The sequence below is a fragment of the Oryza glaberrima genome, chromosome 1 (genome assembly GCF_000147395.1).
Source record: "Oryza glaberrima chromosome 1, OglaRS2, whole genome shotgun sequence".
NCBI lineage: Eukaryota > Viridiplantae > Streptophyta > Magnoliopsida > Poales > Poaceae > Oryza > Oryza glaberrima.
This window is the reverse complement of record NC_068326.1, coordinates 33,295,565-33,316,411: the sequence shown is the minus strand read 5'-3', so window position 1 is coordinate 33,316,411 and position 20,847 is coordinate 33,295,565. Positions and strand designations below refer to the sequence as shown.

The following is a 20,847-nucleotide window of genomic DNA, read 5'->3' as shown; positions in this document are numbered from 1 at the left end:
AATGCAATCATTGTGGTGCATTATTTTGGTACCAAGAAAGGGTTGTTAGCCAGAGCTCGCACAGAGCCAAGAGGATTGCATACAATCTGTGTTGTCGTGGTGGAAAGATCTCCTTACCCGCACCCAAGCCTTTTCCTCCTATCTTACAAGACTTGATTCGTTTTGATGGCGGTGCCCATTCCAACTCTTTCATGCGATTCATCAGGCAATATAATTCATTATTTGCATTCACATCGCTTGGGGCTAACATTGATAGGAGCATAAACACTGGTCCAGGGCCTTATGTTTTCATATCAATGGTGTTGTCCATCACAGAATTGGTTCTCTGGTTCCTGCTCCTGGAAAACGTCCGGAATTCACCCAACTGTACATATATGACACCGCCAATGAGCTCCAGAATAGGCTTAATATTTTTGATCACACTGATAATCCTGGGGATGTCCCTGATCCTATTATTGTGCAAGAGCTTATCTCGATGCTTGACCAGTTCAATCCTCTTGTGCAGCAGTTCCGTCTTGCTCGAAACAAGCTGCTTTCTCCAAGTGCTCCTGAGATTGCTATCAAGCTCATTGGGTCAGGCCATTCTCAGAGTGACCGTTACATCCTTCCCACCACCTCTGAGTTGGCAGCATTGATTATACCTGGTGCATCTTGTGAGGTATCAAAGTTTGATGTCATTGTGCAGAAGCATTCAGGTGAGTTATGTCAGTTGTCACCTATTCATCCAGCCCTTATGTCATTGCAGTACCCGCTTCTATTCCCATATGGTGATGTGGGTTTTCATACTGGTATCAAGCTTAGAGAGGTAGATGATCAGCCACCCGGTAGTCGCGACGAAGCATCGATGCTTGAATTTTATCGGTATGAGTCCCACTATCGAAAGGATGAGCCCAATCCATTCACCTGTTGTGGTAGGCTTTCTGATCAGCTCGCTATGAATGCTTTCTCATGTATAGAGACATCTCGACTCATATACCATGCCCTCAACAAGAAAAAACTTCGCTCTGAGACACATCAAGGTATATCTGATGCTGTTGCTAGGGGAGACAGTGATGGAAAGGATGTTGGCACCAAGGTAATTCTGCCATCAAGTTTCACAGGAGGAAGGCGATACATGGTTCAAAACTACCATGATTCAATGGCAATCTGCCGTTCTTACGGTCCTCCTCAAATATTCTCAACTTTCACCTGCAATTCTAAATGGCCAGAGATTATTGAAGCTATTCGTTTTGAGGCAGGGCAAAAACCAAGTGATAGAAGTGATATGGTCACACGTGTTTACCATATGAAGCTAGATGAGTACATCACATATATTAAGAATGGAGAAGCCTTCGGCCCCATAAAAGCTGGTGTGTTACTTGTCTTATTCATGATAGCTGTCCTATCTTTACGTACATCTCCTTCCTAACATATCTATTGCTTCCCCTAACACATTATCTGTTCTTTTCTTGTTGCTTTGCTTTTCAGTTGTGTACACTGTTGAGTTCCAAAAAAGAGGATTGCCGCATTCCCACACATTAACATGGCTCACAGCTCAATCTGAAGAACCTTCACCTGCATTCATTGACAACCTGATCTGTGCTGAGATACCAGATATAACAGCTGATAGGTGTGGGTTTAGTCTTGTTGATGAATTCATGATACATGGCCCATGTGGTGAGCACAATCCAAGCAGCCCTTGCATGAAGGATGGTCGGTGTTCAAAGGGCTATCCAAAACAGTTCTGTGATGTTACTACCATAGATGATGATGGATATCCTATTTATCGACGATGCAATGATGGCCGCTATGTGGTGAAGAATGGTGTTTCACTAGATAACCGGTGGGTTGTCCCTTATAATCCAGCTCTTCTGAAGAAATTCCATGCTCATATCTATGTGGAATGGTGCAATAAAACATACCTTATCAAGTACCTTTTTAAGTATATAAATAAGGGAAGTGATTCGACTATGTTCGTTTTCAGCCACAGGACTTCAGAAAAGACAGAGGCTCATACTGCTAGCAATGGAGGCATAGATGAGGTTATGCAACACATCAAATCCAGATACCTATCAACTTGTGAATCATTCTGGAGATTATATGGTTTTGAGATCCATGGAAGGAGTCCTTCTGTTGAACGCCTCATTGTGCACTTGCCGAGCATGCAGTTCGTGACATACCATGATGGAGCTGACCTTGAAGAGGTCATAGAAGACCCTGATTCCTCTATAACAATGCTTATTGAATGGTTTGCTACCAACCAACGTCACATCTTTGCTAGGGATCTCACCTATTGTGAATTTCCTACCAAGTTTAGCTGGGATCCTGAGAAGAAAGTTTGGACAAAGCGTAAAAGAGGAACCAAGATAGGGAGATTAAGGCACATCCATCCAAGTACTGGGGACCCGTTCTACCTTAGAATGTTGCTCATGGTAGTTCGAGGATGTATGAGTTTTGAAGATATTAGGACATATGAAGGTGTGCTGTATGGCACCTATCGTGAAGCCTGTCAGGCACGTGGTCTTATTGGTGATGACGCTGAATGGGATCACCTCTTTGAGGAGGCAGTTATCTGGGCTACTTCATACCAGCTCAGGAACCTTTTCATGACTGTACTAGCACACTGTGATGTAGGTGATGTTAGGGTTTTGTTTGATAAGTACTGGAGATACATGGTAGATGATTTTGCTTACAAGTTAACCAAAGCTCTTGGAGTACAATGCACAGCTATTCCAGAAGTTATGTTGCAGGATACCTTGCTCAAAGAGTTGGATGCCATGTTCTCAAATAATGGCTTATCAATCTCATCATACAATTTGCCAACACCAGTTGATTGTTTAGGATCCAGTGCAGCAAACAGGCTTATCTTAGAAGAGCTTAGCTTTAACCAACATAGCCTCCATCAAGAATCTTTGTCCATGTATGCCAGCTTGAACAATGACCAGAAGATGATATATGACAAGATTTTTGACAGGATAGACCATCATGAAAAGTGTATTTTTTTTATATCTAGACATGGTGGAACGGGGAAGACATTCTTGTGGAATGCTATTATGGCAAACCTGAGATCAAGAGGTGAAATTGTTCTTGCAGTTGCCTCTTCTGGGGTTGCAGCTCTGCTCATGCCTGGTGGAAGGATTGCTCATTCACGGTTTCGGATACCTATAGATATACATGACCGGTCGATGTGTGCTATTCGTAGAGGGACAATCCTAGGAGATCTTATTAGGAAAGCATCATTGATTATATGGGATGAGGCGCCTATGACACACAAGCTGTGCTTTGAGGCATTGGATAGAACTCTACGAGATATTCAATCCGCTGATGAACCAGCTAATGAATATAAGCCTTTTGGAGGTAAACCCATTTTACTTGGTGGTGATTTTAGGCAAGTCTTACCTGTGATTGAGAAAGGTACAAGAGCTGATGTGGTAGATGCTTCACTGGTTAGGTCTGCACTATGGAAGCATGTTGAAGTCTTACACCTTACCACTAACATGAGGCTACATAATCCATCCCTGTCGCAGCAAGCCAGGGGTGAATTGGCAGAGTTTGCTAAATGGGTTCTTGACATTGGTGAGGGTCGTGCTCCCATGAACAAAAGACAAGGTGAGGTTGAGAGGACATGGATAGAGATACCTAAGGAGTTGCTGCTTACTCCCTACGGTGACAAGATTACAGCTATAATTGATGCTGTGTACCCAGATTTTGAATTGAACTATGACTGCATTCCTTATCTCAGCATGCAATTGTCTGTTCTGTCAATACAGTTGTTGATGAGATTAATGATAATATGCTTGCTAAAGTACCTGGGGATGCAAAGGACTATCTTAGCAACGACACTATTTCAAATACACTTGAAAAGCCTGTAGATTTTGATCTATTGTACCCCATAGAATTTCTAAACTCAATATCCATAAACAATTTCCAGGAACATCGCATATCCCTCAAAATTGGTTCAGCTGTAGTCCTGCTTCGCAACATTAACCAATCACTCGGCCTTTGCAATGGGACAAGATTGATGGTCACCCGACTCGGTGATTATGTTTTCGAGTCCAAAATCATGACTGGCACAAATATTGGCCAGCTGGTCTGTATTCCACGGATTGTCCTAAGTGGGAACAGTCCAAAGTGGCCTTTCACGCTCCAGCGAAGGCAGTTCCCAATTAGGCTATGTTATGCAATGACAATAAACAAATGCCAAGGGAAAACTTTGGGGAATGTTGGTGTATACCTCAGAAACCCTGTCTTCACACATGGTCAGCTATATGTCGCTGTTTTGCGCGCTACATCGAAGCAAGGCCTCAAGTTGTTGATAGAAGATGATGATGGCAAGCCTTGTTCCACTACCAGGAACATCGTCTACACTGAAATATTATCGTTGCTGTAGATTAATCTTATTGTCAGTTTGTCACTGTGACTGCAGCTAGGAAACTTTGCTCCTTTTGTTCACCTGTTTCTTCTATGATCCCATTTCTCCGTGTTACTGTTTGCTTGTGTAACTTAAGCAAGAACTCATGGTCATACAGTGTTCTATCCACAATGACTATCCGTATTTTTGGTTTTTGCTATTTGTTACTGCTTTCTTTTTACCCTTCAATGAGTTGTTGTTCATACTTGTGTTCTTCCTATTTGACCAGTTGATTGTTGCAGTGTCTTCCATATCTGCTTATTAATTGTTCTTTCTTATTTTTGCATATTCTTCTCTTGGATGAAATCAGTTGCTTTTAAACATGCCTGCTTGAAACACTGTCAGTTGGGAAACAGTTCCCACCTCGAAAAAGAAAAAGATATATCCTGCACCACAGTTCCTTCAGCAATTAGGACTTTATATCTTCATATCATGCAAAGTATTATTATTATTATAGTTTCCCTCTAACCTATGTAATGCCTTCTTTATGTGTTGCAGATGGATTACACTATGCTAAGGGATGTGACACAGGAATCACACCATTGGCAAGTCCGAGTGCGGGTCACTCGCTTCTCGCAGTTCACTACAGCAAATGAACCTGACAAGATTCGGTGACTTGATTTAGTCCTGCTTGATGAGCAGGTATAGCAATAAGCACATGGTCATGCCTTATTTTACCTCCATGCTATTTGTCTCTTACACATCCAAACATCAACAGGGGGACATGATGGATGCGCAGATCCCAGGACGTCATGTTTCTCAATTCAAGCCTTTGCTGAAGGAGGATGCTGTGTATTACATCAAGTACTTCAAAGTTGCTGAGGCGCGCCCCCAGTACAGGCTTATTGATCGGATGGTCATGGCAAAATTCACTGCCCACACAACCGTTAGAGAAGACACTGAGGCACCATCCACATTCCCATCTCATGCTTACAAGGTTCTTTCTTTTGATGAACTCAGAGGTCGTGCTTACAGGAAAGATATTCTTTCAGGTGACTCTGTTTGGTCCAGATCAATCTATCTCATTCCTTATTAGCTTTGTCCATTCCCTGCTTACTGCTCTCACTTACTCATGTGCAAATTTTATCCCTTATACTACTCCTGTAGATGCTATAGGTATAATGACAGCCATTGGACCAGTGCAAACTGTTTCTTGTGGAGGTGTTATGAAAGCTGTGCTTAATGTCCACATAACCAATGGAAGGTATGTATGCGTTAATCCGCTAATTGTTCTAGCTGCTTTTGTATTAGATACAAAATGACTTAATTGTCCGCACATGCATTGTCAGTTTCTTTTTACACATGTACAATCCTTCTTTTTTGTTTATAATATCAACATTGTTTCACAACTCTCTTATTTGCAAATGTGAATACTAGCTTAATTCATGCACATTATTTTCCACCTCTTCATTCTTCTATGTGCCTACAGCGAAACTGCTGTCGTTGCATTGTGGGGTGCCCATGCTACACAGTTCCACGCTGAAAACTTACAGCAGCAAGCAGACCATGGACCTGTTGTTATATTGTTTGTTGGATTAACTGTTAAATTCCGAGACCGTAAGAAATAAATTCTTACCCTATTATCACCTCTCCCATTTACATATTTGCCTGTTCTTGCTTAAATAATGTACTCTTTCATGCTTGCCAGACCAGCTAGCCCTACAAGGTAGCACTGTTTGTAGGTGGTATCCCAATGCACCAATCCAGGAAACATTTTCTCTCATAAGCAGGTATCTGTTTCCTGCACTCTTTCCATTCACATAAACATGCTTCTTCTTTGTTCAACTTATATCTTCGTTAGTTTATCTGTTATATGGATCAACCATATTTCCCTAGCCTACAGACCAAAACACTAATCTGTTTCATATTTGAAGCCTCCATGGTAACCCACAGGTGGTAAGGGCAATAGAGCCGAACTTCGGTCAGAAAGAAGCTGTGCATGTAAAAGTTTTTGATATCTGTGACCTTAATCCCCACGAAGCCTTGGTTATATAGTGTACCTCCCCACACCTAATGATTACATTGCATAATTTCCATCCATGTGTTATCAGTGCCATCCTTTACTTCCTCTGTTTCTCGCATGTGAACTAGGGCAACAGCTATATTGTCAAGATAGCCATCAAAGATTTAGTCCCTGCTGAAGCCTGGTGGTACATAGCATGCAACACCAGTAAGAGAGGACAGGTAGAGAAGGGAACACATATAAATGCTCGAGGTGCATCACTAATGCAATTGAAACAATGTACTCTTACCACCTACACACGTTCAGCTCTTCTCAATTGTTTTACATAATAAACCATTCAGTATGCTACAATTTGAGCTATAGAACATAAGACCTACTTCTGCTACCTTCTATAATAGGTACAGAGTGGCTATCATAGGTGTCGACCCATCAGACAAACCATGACGCCAAAACAGCTGAGTTTACCTTCTTTGGAGAAATTGGCTACCAGTTGATTGGCATCCCTGTTCTTAACCTGGTTGCATCTGTCCAAGGAGCACGAGATATAGTTCCATCAGAAATCAAAGCAGTTTTTGGGAAACAATATGTCATTAGAACTAGTGTGTCACGTGGCTCATTGCAAAGAAATCGGATATCTTACCAAGTGGATTCCCTTATGCTAGCCTCACTAGATGCAGCCCACACAAGTACTCTGCCCAGCCATGATGCTTCTGTGGCATCTTCTCAACATGGCTCATCACTAGCTGATGCAATTGAACCGCACACGATAATTGGCTCTTCTCTCCAATCTATGACACCTTCTACACCACTGGTGCTTCCAGATCCAAAGGTATAATCTAATAGCTTCATTCTGCAGCAATGTGTACTCTCTTGCATATAAACAATTGTAAATTCTTATATTAATATTGCTTATGCATAGGCCACAACTGATAGCCGTGATGATCAGCATGGGACAACACCGCCTACTTCAGAGGCTAGCACTATATTCTGTACTTAGAGCAAATATGTATGTCTGTCCCTTATCAAACCTAACTGACCACTAATGCTTTATCAGGTCTTGGCTATGGCACAACCAGACAAAAAACGTAAATCTTCTGTAATTGATGAGGATCTTGCTCAGGAAGGGTAAGTGACAATGCACAGTTTCATATTTACGTTCCTTGTTTTTTTTTTCTTTGAGTTTTCTCATGGCTCAAACAAATTGCATCTGTAGTTCATCTCCTCATGAACATGATTGTCAGAAAGCATCAGTTGTGCGTGCGCTGTTCGTAGACAAACTGCCCCCGCAGCCCCCAAAATGTAAGTAAACGTTGTTAGCCAACTATATATTACCTGTGTGCTCATTTGTTACAGAAAAACTGACTGTACATTACATTTTGCCCTTTAGGACTTGAGGGCTCCATATAATATCACCCCACCAAAGTGGTCTTTTGCACCTGGCATGCCAAGGCGTATACTCCTGTCCCTGATCAAGCAAGACTAATGCTCACATATTTTGCCCAATGTATTTTGCAGTGGGAATATAAATAGGGGATGTGTTCTTTTGTGCAAGCCATTAAACCAAATGACATTATTTCTACGTCTTACAAGCTTGCGAGCCCTAGTGGCTAGCAGAACGATAAATGAATTCGTATAAATAGTATGTGGTGTCTGTACGATATGCACGTTCTAATCAAATATCGCCAGAACTTATACTCTTATAATTGGTGCTATATGTATTCGCTGCACACTGTTTCCCAAAGTCTTCTTATGTTTGTGCCGGAAAAACACAATTTCCTATTGTTTCTTATATATGCAGCGGCTGTAGTCAACCATGTGTTACCAAATACTTACGATCCGTGCATCGATTAGCTTATTCTTGAAAAGCATACTTGCATATTCCTGAAACCATAGGCACACTCTATTTTTCTCCCTTTTATGTCCAAAGCATGTGGTCAGGCACTATTCTATTTTTCAGCAATTCTTTTCATCAGAACAAGCACCCGTGCTATTTGAGAGCAGCAGACCATTTACATGTACATATTAATTGATCGCACTGTTATAGTATTCAAGAATTTCCAGATACCGACAAACATATCTAGCCACCATACATAGAAATTATAGGGCTTTACTGCTTACACTACCATTCCATCGCAGATTACATATGTCTGACTATATACTATAGACAAATACATAACCACCATATATCATGCCTACATGCTGTTCCATGCATACACACCCAGCTATACACAACTGCTGCTATATAACAGACACTTATTACAATCAACTGCAGGATCCCTACTGATAAAATACTAGACATAATATCAGTCACAACATCTGTTGTTTTCGCTCAGCTTAGTTCCCAAAAGCAATCCATGCAGGTCTCCTTAGGCTTAGATATATCTAGCAGCAACACTGGTAAGATTAGCCAACCCTTCGTCCACAAAAGATTCAGCATATTCACCAAGACGGTGCACATCGTATAATACTCCAACCTCACGATGACTAAGATCATCAGCATCAGGACCTCCTAGAACAGAAGAACATATGTCATCACATATTTGGTTGACAGAACCCAATGAATCTAAAGCTCTATCCCAGCCGATTTCCAGCAACCGTGCCTTCTTTGCAAGAGTATTGCATTTCTTCCTAGCTCTCCCAAGAGCTCTCTTCAGTCGCTCTGTCTCAACATGATAGCGATTCATGTCAAACCAGTTTGTATCATCGAACTCCACACTACATTCTTTCTTGATAACAGAAATTAAAGCATGTGCAGCGCTTTCTTCCGCATCGCATGGTCTTATAGCTGAAATACCCTGTGCACGAACAACAAAAGGCTCTCCAACTCCTCTTGCACCATAAACAGTTGCCTCAGCAAACCCAACATAGCCATCTGCTACAGCACGGCAACTGTATCGTGCCTCATTTGCGCCTATGCCTCTCAAAACCTCAAACAGCAACGTTTTGGACCTGATCTGCACGAGCCGACGCTACTCTGTTAAACCATAACAAAAACAACATCACTAACCATACCATACCGACATCATAAAACCATCCCCTTTCTTCCCCTATTCCTAAAACTTCCTATAATCATCCATTTATATATATATCATCCAAATCACCATATGCTGCTATAAAGATCCAGATCAACACGGGTCAACTGAAAAATAATCACACATCTAAAAAAACAAGCCCCTCATACACAGCTCCTTCAGACCAAACAAAATGCAAGAGACCGAACAAAACTAGCACCACAAATTTATAAGAGTATACCTAGGTCCCCAAGATTAATCGGAGCATATACAAATACACTAATACACATACCTTGTGCAGGTTCCTCCATACCAACTGGATAGTCCCTCTTACAGCAACAAGATCTAACAAAGCAGTAGCAGCGCCGCCGCAACCACTCAGCATAAAGAAGCAGCCGGTTATACCACATATATACCAGCCTCAGCAACGCAGATGCAATCCCACCATGACACGTTGCCCTGGGACAACCGAGCTTAACTCAAAAAGGCCGTGCATCATAAATCCCAAAACCAGCCCACTAATTATGGGACTATACATCTTTAAAAGCCCAAGGTCAAACATAAAAGGAAAAGGCCATAACTCCTCTATGGCATTGCACGATCAGCCCATAATAACAGCTTGACATACCTCCACTACCAAAAATACGTTTTCCATATACTGCACCAGTACGTACTAGATAAAACCCATCTCTTAGCAACCGCGCAGCGTAGCGCGCGTAACCGCTCTAGTATTATAAAACCGGGTCACATTAGACACCAAGGCAGTATTGAGAGTGGTTTGGATAACGTGACACTAAAAAATTATATAAAAAAAACCATGTGAGAGTGTGAGACCCTTATATCAGTGAAACAATGTATTCTTTTCGTCCGCCTCTTGCAACTGATCAGGGAACCTCAGCAACTCGTCATGGTCCAACAACCTGTTGTCGTCGGTGTTGACTGTAGTGAGGATCGCCGCCTCCTCCTCCTCGGGCATGTCCTCACCGAGCGTCGCCGCCATGTCGCTGCACAGCTCGGACACGGAAACCTTGTCGTCGCCATCCTTACCGAATGCCTCGAACACCAACGACGCTGATGATGGCATGGCACTGACAGTGATTATATGATACTCCATCCGTCCCATTTTAAGTACAACCATAAGTTTCCGTGCCAACTTTGATCGTCCATCTTATTTAAATTTTTTTTATAATTAGTATTTTCGTTGTTATGAGATGATAAAACATGAATAGTACTTTACTCATAACTTATGTTTTAAATTTTTTTCAATTTTTTTCAAATAAGACGGACGATTAGAGTTGGATGAAAAAACCATGGTTGCACTTAAAATGGAACGGAGGGAGTATTAATTGGTTTCTCTTGGACCGATAATTAGAATACATATCGTAGTGACTCTAACTTGTGACTTGTATGCTGCAACTTAGGGCTGTTTGGTTGAGTGCCAACCTTTGCCAAACTTGTGGCAATGAAGCTTGACCAATTAGGTCTGTGTTTGGTTCATGCCACAAGTGAGTTATGCTACAATTTTTTAGCAAGTTGGTCCACTTGTCATTGAGCCTTTTTTTTTTTTTTGCCATAACTTGCCACAATTGTGGTCAACAAATTTTTAGCCATACAATGTGTGGCATGCCACACTTTGCTAAATATTTTGTGGCATACTATGGAATTCATCCAAACAACCTCTTTTTACTATCGGACTCGATCGATCTGATGATAGCTATAATATGTGCGTAATAAGATGAGAGAGATGATCCAGTCAATAAGTCAGGGCTCATGGCCTGTCAACTGCAGGAGCCGCATGTCAGCAATGACTCCACGGAATGCGCTGCCTGAGCTTGAGGAGGAAGTGCTCGTAGTCCTCCTTGGCGACACGGACAAGGTGCTCAAGGGCTCAAGTAGGTGCATCCGCTCCTGGAACTCGAGCCCGGTGACGTCCACGACATCATGCTGGGGATCATGACCTGTGGCTTGCGATTGAACGCTAGCACCGATGACGACACCCCCGTGCGGCCGTGCCCGCCTAGCCCGTGCCGTCTTGCACGAGAGAGCAGGCGTCACCCGCCCCCCCCCCCCCCCCCCCCCCCCCCTCCCCCCGCCGATGGCGTAGCCCCCAAATAGCACCGTGGCGCCCGTGCAACTCTGTTGTACAACCTACATCGTCCTGCACGAGGTGCGCCTCCACCGACTACTGGCCCTCGTCCACTGTGGGGCACACCGCACGCCGGCCACCACCTCCGCGCCCCCCTATTGCCCGTGCACCTCCACCACATCTACCGCCGCCAAGGGTAAAAGATGAGGATAGAGATAAGGAAGAATATATTGTTTTACTGAAATGAGGATCGAATGTAAGATTAGAGCTGTATTTTATCTGGTATTCCAGTTCAGAGACAATTTTAAAACTTGATGACAAAGATAAGGAACGTTAACGTTAAGTGAACTTGTTTCAATGAAGAATGCAAGGGGCGGTAGACTGAGCAGCCCATCATTATTCGATAGCCCATTATTTTGTACTTTTAGACTGAGCAGCCCATCATTATGCATCTCACCAATTGCAACGGACTTCACGCAAGCCATTTGCTCCTTTATATAATAGCACCAAATTACGGAACGATGTCCATCTGTTCTCCTCAACTATTTCATCGTCTAATTCACATCCCTCAACCACAAAATCAGATATATAGGCGTTCCAATTGTCAAAATCGGGTCAATTACTTCCCTTGGTGCTTTAGATGGTTGTTTTCATCCTACATGACAACTAGATGGTACATTGACATGATATTCATCACGCGTGGTATTTATGTGGTGATTATGTGACATTTATAGTCAGCAAATAAAAATAATTAAATAACTAGTAAGCCTATATGTAAGTGACATCGAAAGTTTAAAACGACGCTTTTGTGCTAGATACAGGACACCATAGACGAAGATTGGTTCCGATCCCCAGCGTTCCTGTAACATACCGAAAACTAACCATTTTCTAATTCTGCATTATGCTGAGTTTTATGTTCTTAATAACTTCCTAAACCTAGGACAATATAATTAGTGGGACCTCCTAAAACTAACTCACACAAAACCTCTGTGGTATTTAATCTTTTTTGTGTTTTTCATTTAAAAATATAGTTGGTTAAATTAAGGTGTTTCTTGATTTGGTTTTAATTTAAAACCTTCCTTTGACTAAAATTTCTTTATTCAAAATTAGTTTGAAAACCCTTTCTATTTTTTTTATGGATTATGGTCCAAGAAACCTTCCTAATTTTCCCTTGAACCTAAATTAACCAAAGTAATTCCAATTTTATTGGAATTAATTATTAACCCATCCTTTGATCTTAAACCTATCCTTTGATTCTTGATCCAAATTCTTCCTTTTGATCTAGCCACTGATTTAATTCATGTGGCTTGATTTCCTCTTCGGCACAAGAATAGTATTATTGCAAATATTGTGAATAATTGCTTTTGTGCTAAGAAAATACCAATTTATATTCTTCGCTCAACTTTCCCTATTAGCCACAAATAATTCTTCAAATACTTCTACTATAAAATTTAGGATTCAAATCCTATTTATTTTACCTCCAACCATTCTCCTCCAAACATATATATATATATATATATATATATATATATATATATATATATATATATATATATATATATATATATATATATATATATATATATTGAGGAATTATATTATTAATTCCCCTCTCATTTGAGTGCATTAAATTCCACCATATTCCACTTCCAAAAATATTGCACTCAAATTATAAATATCTCTTTTGGAAATTAGATCCAAATATAATTTCCTTTCAACCTTCCCTATTCAAATTATCTCCAAATATATTTTCCTTTCAAAATCTTCTATTCAAATTCCTTCCAAATAAAAATTCTCCTCTAAATCAAATTATTCAGCCCCAGGAAAAATTAGACTTTCTTCCTTCTACGTTTGGGCCGAATTCTCCCTTTCCTTCTTTTCCTTTCCTCAGTCCAAGCCGGCCCAACACCCAGCCGAGCCGCCAACTTGCGCCGCCGCTGCCGTGCCTTGCCCTCCTCCTCCGCCAAGCAACCGTCGCCGCTGCCCTTCCTTCGCCGCCAAGTCGCGCCGACGCCGTGCCGTGTCCTCCCTTCCCAGCTGCCCAACTCCTCCCGCGGTCGCCGCGTGTACGCGCCGCCACTAACAGCCAATTGGAGAACGAAGCCGGCGCCGTCGTTCTCTTCCCCACGTCGCCATTGCCGTGCATCCTTCGTTGTTCTCCATCGGAACCGACCTACTCTACCGCCTCTCGACACCTATAAATAGCCGGTGAAGCCCCCTCTCTTCTTCCACAACCGAGCCGTGAGCTCAGTCTCTCTCTCTCTCTTCTCATGTCAAACCACCACCGGCCATCGTCGATCTCCCTCACTGGAGTGTTTCTGGCCAAGCCCTTGCGCCATCGGGTTTGCCTCGACGAGGCGAACTCATTTTCCTAGTTTACCCTTCCTTTTCCCTTCCGAAACCAACCATCATAGCCACCTCCTCTTGTTGCCGGAGCAAGCTCTTGCCGTCGCCGTTCCGGTCTCCTCCCTAACCTTCTCTATCGGCAACCACCCTCCCTAAGTGCGCGTTGCTCGGGAACGCGTTTTTCCGCCGGAGTCACAGTCTTCCATCCACCGGAGAGCCGGCGCCCCTTCTCTCCCTCCTCTCAACTCACTCGGCAACAGAAAAGAAGAAGAGAACGGGAGGAAGAAGAAGGAAGAAGAAAGAGAGAAGAAAAAAAGAAAAGGGAACTGACAGGTGGGCCCCTACAGTATTATTTCACATTTTCTAGATTTGATTTCAAATCTAATCTTTAAAAGCCCATATCTCCTAAACCGTAGATCCGATTCCAATGAAACTTGGACCTAAATTCATCTAAATTCAAAAGCTACATTTTGATATCAAATTTGCTATTTTACTATTTTATTTGGAATTCCTTCATGCCATTTGAATTTATATTTGACTTTCAAATATTTCCTTTTTACTCCAAAATACCCTATAGCCACTTAAAAGCCGTCCGGTTAAAAATTTACGCCTTCCATGGGGACGTTCGCGCGATCTACTGGCCCCGACGTTGAACCGTTGGTTGTAAAGCCCCGCAGAACCCAAACCCAAGGTCAAAGTGCTGCTCCTGACACCCTACGCCTCAACGCGTATAACAGTCGGAGCTTCACTATTCCCTCGACCTCCACAGCACGCCGCACAGTTAGCTCTCGAGCTCTGTGTAATCCTAGCCGCTCCGCCGCCACCCACGGTTGTCGGAGTAACACTTCCGCCCCACCAAACCTACACCAACGTCCTATTCCTCTAGCCAATATATTGTCGGTCGACACCGGCTAGAGAAGGTACCAAATCTAGTCGTTATGCTCTAGCATTGACTAGCATATAACCAAACCCTAACTAATACCTTCCCAGTCAAATTCCAGTTGTCATCCAAATTCCACACCCACCAGTATCGCCTATCCACCATACTCTCCACCTACCAGAACCTACACATAAAATTATAGAGCCAAGCTGATATGCTATCCTATTTCAGTATCGACTCGAGGACAACTAGACCTTAGTTTCCATACGACCTAAACCTAGCTACCGCCAATGAATACCAACCACGTACCCTTTTAACCAATATCATTATCCAAACTAGTTATTTCCCATCCTCCTACTAATCAAACCCACACATGAAATATAAGCGATAGTAGTTGCTTAATCCCCTCTAGCCTCCAACTCTCTAGAACCTCCGCATAAAATATTAGCACAGTAATCCATATACCCTATAAAAGAGATAGACTATACCCTAAACCCTAGCCCTCCTAACTGTTTATCTCTTTCTTGCTATTCTATGGATTTTATTGAAATTGGTTCTTCGTCTTTCTTAGTAGAGTCTATTTTATTTTGGATGGCAACCTTTGGTATTTCGAGGATCGGATAATCAGGTTGCCTATCTCGGATTTATTTGCGTTGGAGCAAGGCAAGTTATTATTCATCTCCTTTGAGCATAAATGCCTTGTATTCTATATCTCTGATATCTCATGCATTAGTCATTCATGATTTTCAATGCATAACCTGAACATATAGCAAACCAGATATGCTAGCTTTTGCTTAGCCCTGCCTAGTTAGATTATGCATAAAATTTAATGAACTTAGATTGGGACAGTACGGTAGAAATGGTTGATTTCCGGGTGGCTAGTACTGTCTCAGTCGATATAAGTTTATACGAAATACTTATGTCAAACGAACGAGTACGACCGCAGCTTCTAGAATGGGGACAGACCTAGCTATTATGTTAATTAGCAATGTGGTACCTCTGTACAATGGTTCTATTTTAAAGTCCTCGTGCAGGAGGCAAATTTATGCCGAGTAGGGCAATTGTGATATTTACCGAGGCGCGGGTAAATATGTATTTGAGATATATTGTGATCACGTTTGTGAACCCTGATTGCGATGACATGGTGTCATACAATCAGTTCTCTCTAAAGACCCTACTAACGCCAGAACTCCTCTCGCTACTGTTAACGTCACGTTCAGAGCGCATGAGGATATAAGTTCATGGAACAGGTACCACAATTGTTAATAACCTAATACTGGGCCATGACTAAGCTAATGAATATTGGCAAGTCGTGGACTGCGGGTAAAGCGTACATCTACTGCAGTAGGATATTCATGAAACTATTCGAATAGCCGTGCTCACGGAATTGAGTGCCGAGATTCATATGGTATTTGGTTAGAAACCTAATTCGAGATTTTACTAAATATTGTTGCATTAAAGTCATTACAGGCTTTCTTCTTCTACATTCTCTGCTTTCTGCAAATAAATCTAGCCCTACTCAAATACTGCTATTTCATACATTCATATTGAATATAATAGCTTGCTGAGTATGTTGTACTCACCCTTGCTTCAACCTCACCTTTTTCAGAGTCCATTTGGAGTTCTTATCGAAGCCGGGAGTTCAATCACATAAGTTAGTTCACTTTAAACCTAGTCTTGAAGTCTAGTATTGTTAGATGGTTTAACTCTATAGCAAAACATTAGAGTTGATTTATTCTATAGCTTCTGTTGTATTAGATAGCCACAAGTTTGTAAATACCCATGTATTTTATAATAATATCTCCTTTGGAACCTTGTTCAAATGTATGCAATGAAGATCCAGATTGTTGAACCTGTATCAATCTACTGATCCAGAGCTTGATACAGTCTAAACATATCGGTTACCGAATCATTAGTTTTGAGACCCGACAGTTCCCCTCCAGGCGATGAGCTAGATCTGCACCGTGGGTTGTCACCGTAGCCAATCGGCAGCTGAATCCGAGGTTGTCGCCTTCTCTGCAACTCAGTGCCTCATCTCTCTCCTTGTCTTTGTTCGACGCCAAGGCTTCTTTGCTAATCGCCTTGGAAGCAAATATGAGGATTTGAGGGGATACCACTACCGCTATCATATTGCCCCCACCTCTGGCTCCACCGCCCCCTCCTTCGTTAACCTTGCTGATGCGAGAAAGGAACTATGGCCACCTACATGCTTCCCCTGCGTGAGGAAGGCCCGTTCCATGTGTGCCGTTGTCGGCACATCCCGATGCCCACCTTCACTAAGCTCGAGTTTCATGTGGGCGATATCTTGGAGCTCGCCAGCGATGGCCGTCTCGAGGTTGAACTCACTGGCTGATCCACTATTCTCTTTTTTTTTTCATGTGGCTATAATTGCCATTTAAGAGCAATATTAGTATGGGTGGACCAAGTCAACGTGTCAGGTTAGACAGAACTACTGTAATGTCACGTAGGACGGAATCACAGCCTAAACAACCGAGTGAGGTTAATTGATCTGGTTTTGTGGTTTTGTGGTTTTGACTCTTGAGGTATGCGAATCACATTGGAGTTGAGGAGGCAAGTCGGACTTTATCCCAACTTACGCCCATGAGGGGTAGTTATGGGCTTTAAACTGGGCCGGTACGGGTCAAACGAAACGAACTGGTATCACATTGCTATCAAGTGGTATCGCATACGATTCGATTCTGCTTAGCGAAACTGCTTCCAAATCATCGAAAGAATTCATTTTTACTAAAACCTAGTATCATTATTCGATACGTTGGCCCAACTGTTACTTGCCTGAGAATTAGTCCTCTGCCGTCGGCGTACAGGTCGAGAGTCTACACTGGCCTCTGCCATCAGTCTACGGTTCAGAAACAGAAACAATAAGTTTTACGGCGTTCACAGTCCCAGCTCGGGTCTACGTTGATCAAACCTCAAAAGCGGACTGAACGGGAGCCACACAAGCAGCTATAGCTACCAGTAAACCCAGCGCGAAAACGAAGCCACCATACGGGGTCGTAAGCTTGGCGCGGCGAATCTGCCGGAAATTCTCGCCTGTATTCTGTCTCTACCTGCAGCCTCTTGACTCGCCTTTCCGTAATTTTAACCGATTTGGAGGGGAGCCCGCTTTCCCGTTCGGTGACTTGTGGATTTGGTACCCACTCCTCCCTAATCCCGTGATGTGCGCCTACCCTCTCTCTCCCAAAAAAAGACAGATCCTGATTTCCGTGTCCAATATTTAACCGTTCGTCTTATTTGAAAAAGTTATAAAAAAATTAAAAAGATAAGTCACGCATAAAGTATTAATCATGTTTTATCATTAAACAACAATAAAAATACTAATTATAAAAAATTTCATATAAGACGGACAGTTAAACGTTAGTACGGGAATTCACGATTTTTTTTTTTTTGACGGAGGGAGTACGTACGTGCGGCGACGTCCCTCTCACCGTCTGAACATGGGCGGACTCGCATCTCTGACCTGAAATTGCCACGGAAGGATCGATCTGACACAAATCATCACTCGTTTTTGCGTGTCCCCAGAAGCTGTAAAAGAAAACAAAAAAATCCCGTAGACGCGCCGAGAGGAGGAGAAACTGTGGACGTCGCCTCTCTGTCTGATGATCAACGTACAAGAAAACGAGTGCGTGCATCTGTCCCGTGGTTGATCGCGACTCCGTTTACTAGAGGGTCCGTCGCTGTTGTTGTTGGGGGTCCTTGCACGGTACGCGCAAATGTTTGTCATGTCATGCATGCATATGTACGTTCGTCTTGTCGTGTCATGATGTAGTTTAAGTCAATCACGACGACCTGATCATTAGTATCATGGTGGCCATTGTATCATGTGGGCCGTGGACTTGCGGAAACGCAGGTTTTTGCCGAATTAAATTTAAAAATATACTGTTGATTTGTTTTTTCTTAAAAATATTTAGGATGTAATTTTTTTTGACAGAAATATACCGTAGGTCTTGCATAATTATTGTGAGAATGATGTGGGCGATCTCGCGCGGCGACGGTGCGAGACCCCGCAGTGTTGTGGAACGACAATGTGAGACCGCGCAGCAACCAAACAGCGAGACCGAACTGTCTTGCACAAGGAATGAGCGAGAGCGAACAGCTTTTGAGCTGCCGCTTAATTAGTGATTAATTATCACAATAAGTGATCATGATAATTAAACAATTTGAATCGGCCACATCCATTCGGTCTCACCTATTTCGTCGTGCGAGGCCGCGCGGTAACTGTTTCATCGTGCAACACCACACGATCTCGTGCCGTTGTTGTGCGAGACCGTCCGCGTTGTCACCTCCACATCATTTTCGCGTAATGCTTGTGTAAAACTGAGAATATATTTTTAAATTTAATTTGGTTTTTGCCTCGGTTAGTGCTGGTAGAGAGTATTGCATTACCATGTGTCGATCGATTCGCTGAAATGTCCAGGTAACTCGAGCACTGGAACGCCGGTCAAATTTTGTATGGGAGGAGTTGATTATAGGACTCATGAAGTGTCATCTACGTCGATAGATGTAAACAACTAGCAGTAACCGATTTGGGTATCTGGCCTGACTGGCCGCAGTAGATGGAAAGTGCAAAGTGAAAGCCATATCCGGATACGACCCGGCCGAAAGGGCCCCACACGTATTCGGGTTTGACAGTGAGTGACCCAGGCCGTACGACCGGTCGAGCCAAAGCCAGCGGCCGGCCATGCGATGCACGTCAAGCTCAGTACCGGCAGCTTCCAAAGTTGTCATCAGTAACCAGTCTTTCTCTTTCCCTTCTCTCGAGAGCCTCCACGCAATGGTTCCGAGTATAAAAGTCGGGTCAAATCAATGAAGCATGGACCCTGCAGTGGGGATCCGAGGAAATTTTCGACGATTTTTGGATGCGACACTTGTCATTTGTCGTATGGATAGACTATTCATTGATTTGGATACTCGGACATGTTTAACATTAATTTGGAGTATTAAATATATACTACTTATAAAACTAATTATATAAATGAGAGTTAATTCACATGATAATTTTTTAAGCCTAATTAATCTATAATTAGCACATGTTTACTATAGCATCACATAGGCTAATCGTTGACTAATTAGGCTCAATAGATCCGTCTCGCGAATTAGTCCAAGGTTATAAAATGAGTTTTGTCAATGGTATACGTTTAATACTTGTAATTAGTGTCCAAACATCCGATGTGATAGGGACTAAAAATCTTTAGTCCCATCCAAACAGCCCCTGATGTTCAAGCTTCAGCCTTCGTTGTTCAATTACCCAATTCCAACATTGTTTATTATCACGCGTGTATTGTTGTTTGATTGGGGTGGCTATGAGATGGGAAGAAATAATCCCTTTGATTGCGAATATAACCATTTTAGAATAAAAATTATTGCACACAACCATTACAATATTGTTTGGAAAGGGAAATATATTTATTACTATCTCCATTCTAAAATCACAACTACCAAAATGATTTGTTACCATAAAAAAATCGTGGCATCAATGCTAAAATCATGGTAATAGATAAATGTTGCTGTCATTTTAAAATTATTGATAGCCGATGTAATAAATATAGCGGGCGGTAATAAGTTATACAACGATTTTTATTTAGTGGCAACAAATTTCGATATTGCCTCAAATTAGATATGACAAAAAAATCATATTGCAACACTTCACATCGTTGTAATATATAATTATTGCTACCACTTCATGTGCAGCATTAGTTATACAAATACCAAATTAAAAGTTTAAATATTAAACTATCATCCTAACTAGTTCTTTTTATATCTTGTCATGGTTAGGATTTAAACCCAAGACACGCTCGCGTTTACTAACTTATCCATGCATCAATTATATTACAAAAATACATATATTTTCATTTGAGCCTACCTAACTGAGATTTGAATCATGCTTTGAGTATCTAAAATATTTAAATAAGAAGTTGTCACATGTAAAATTATAGATCTCGTTGAGAGCTATAGTTTCCATATAATTTTTTTCAAAATTCGTGTTCATATGAAAAAATTAAGTTCAATTATGAAACGATGTTTTTATTGTAATAAATTTGTTGATCGTGGTGATAAAAAATAGTGAAAAGTAACTTCCTATAGCCATGTAAAACAATAGAAGATAAACATGCGACATAGCCATGCAAAACAATACTCCCTCCATTTCATGTT

At 41.9% G+C, this 20,847-nt stretch overlaps 1 protein-coding gene, 1 long non-coding RNA gene and 1 pseudogene across 2 annotated transcripts; all 3 read left to right on the top strand.

Moving 5' to 3' along the window:
- Nucleotides 1-475: 475 nt before the first annotated feature.
- Nucleotides 476-4,369, top strand: LOC127756976 (uncharacterized). Its single transcript, XM_052282403.1, has 6 exons — nucleotides 476-695; nucleotides 957-1,349; nucleotides 1,468-3,425; nucleotides 3,507-3,593; nucleotides 3,722-3,847; nucleotides 3,911-4,369. Exons 1-6 carry the CDS (start codon nucleotides 476-478, stop codon nucleotides 4,367-4,369), a joined length of 3,243 nt encoding a protein of 1,080 aa, XP_052138363.1.
- Nucleotides 4,370-6,269: 1,900 nt separating this feature from the next.
- On the top strand, nucleotides 6,270-7,350 carry LOC127756889 (uncharacterized; annotated as a pseudogene).
- A 57-nt stretch (nucleotides 7,351-7,407) lies between these two features.
- Nucleotides 7,408-8,071, top strand: LOC127759949 (uncharacterized). The gene is made up of 3 exons (XR_008015030.1): nucleotides 7,408-7,478; nucleotides 7,567-7,652; nucleotides 7,741-8,071. It is a non-coding gene; the product is annotated as an uncharacterized LOC127759949 (long non-coding RNA).
- Nucleotides 8,072-20,847: the final 12,776 nt, after the last annotated feature.

Bases quoted from the DNA above. Each gene is read 5' to 3' on its own strand.
- LOC127756976 (XM_052282403.1), top strand. From the start codon at position 476: ATGCTTGACCAGTTCAATCCTCTTGTGCAGCAGTTCCGTCTTGCTCGA. The intron at 3,426-3,506 runs GTTAGGTCTGCA...TCCCTGTCGCAG, and splicing joins ATGTGGTAGATGCTTCACTG to CAAGCCAGGGGTGAATTGGC. The intron at 3,594-3,721 runs GTTGAGAGGACA...TCCTTATCTCAG, and splicing joins TGAACAAAAGACAAGGTGAG to CATGCAATTGTCTGTTCTGT.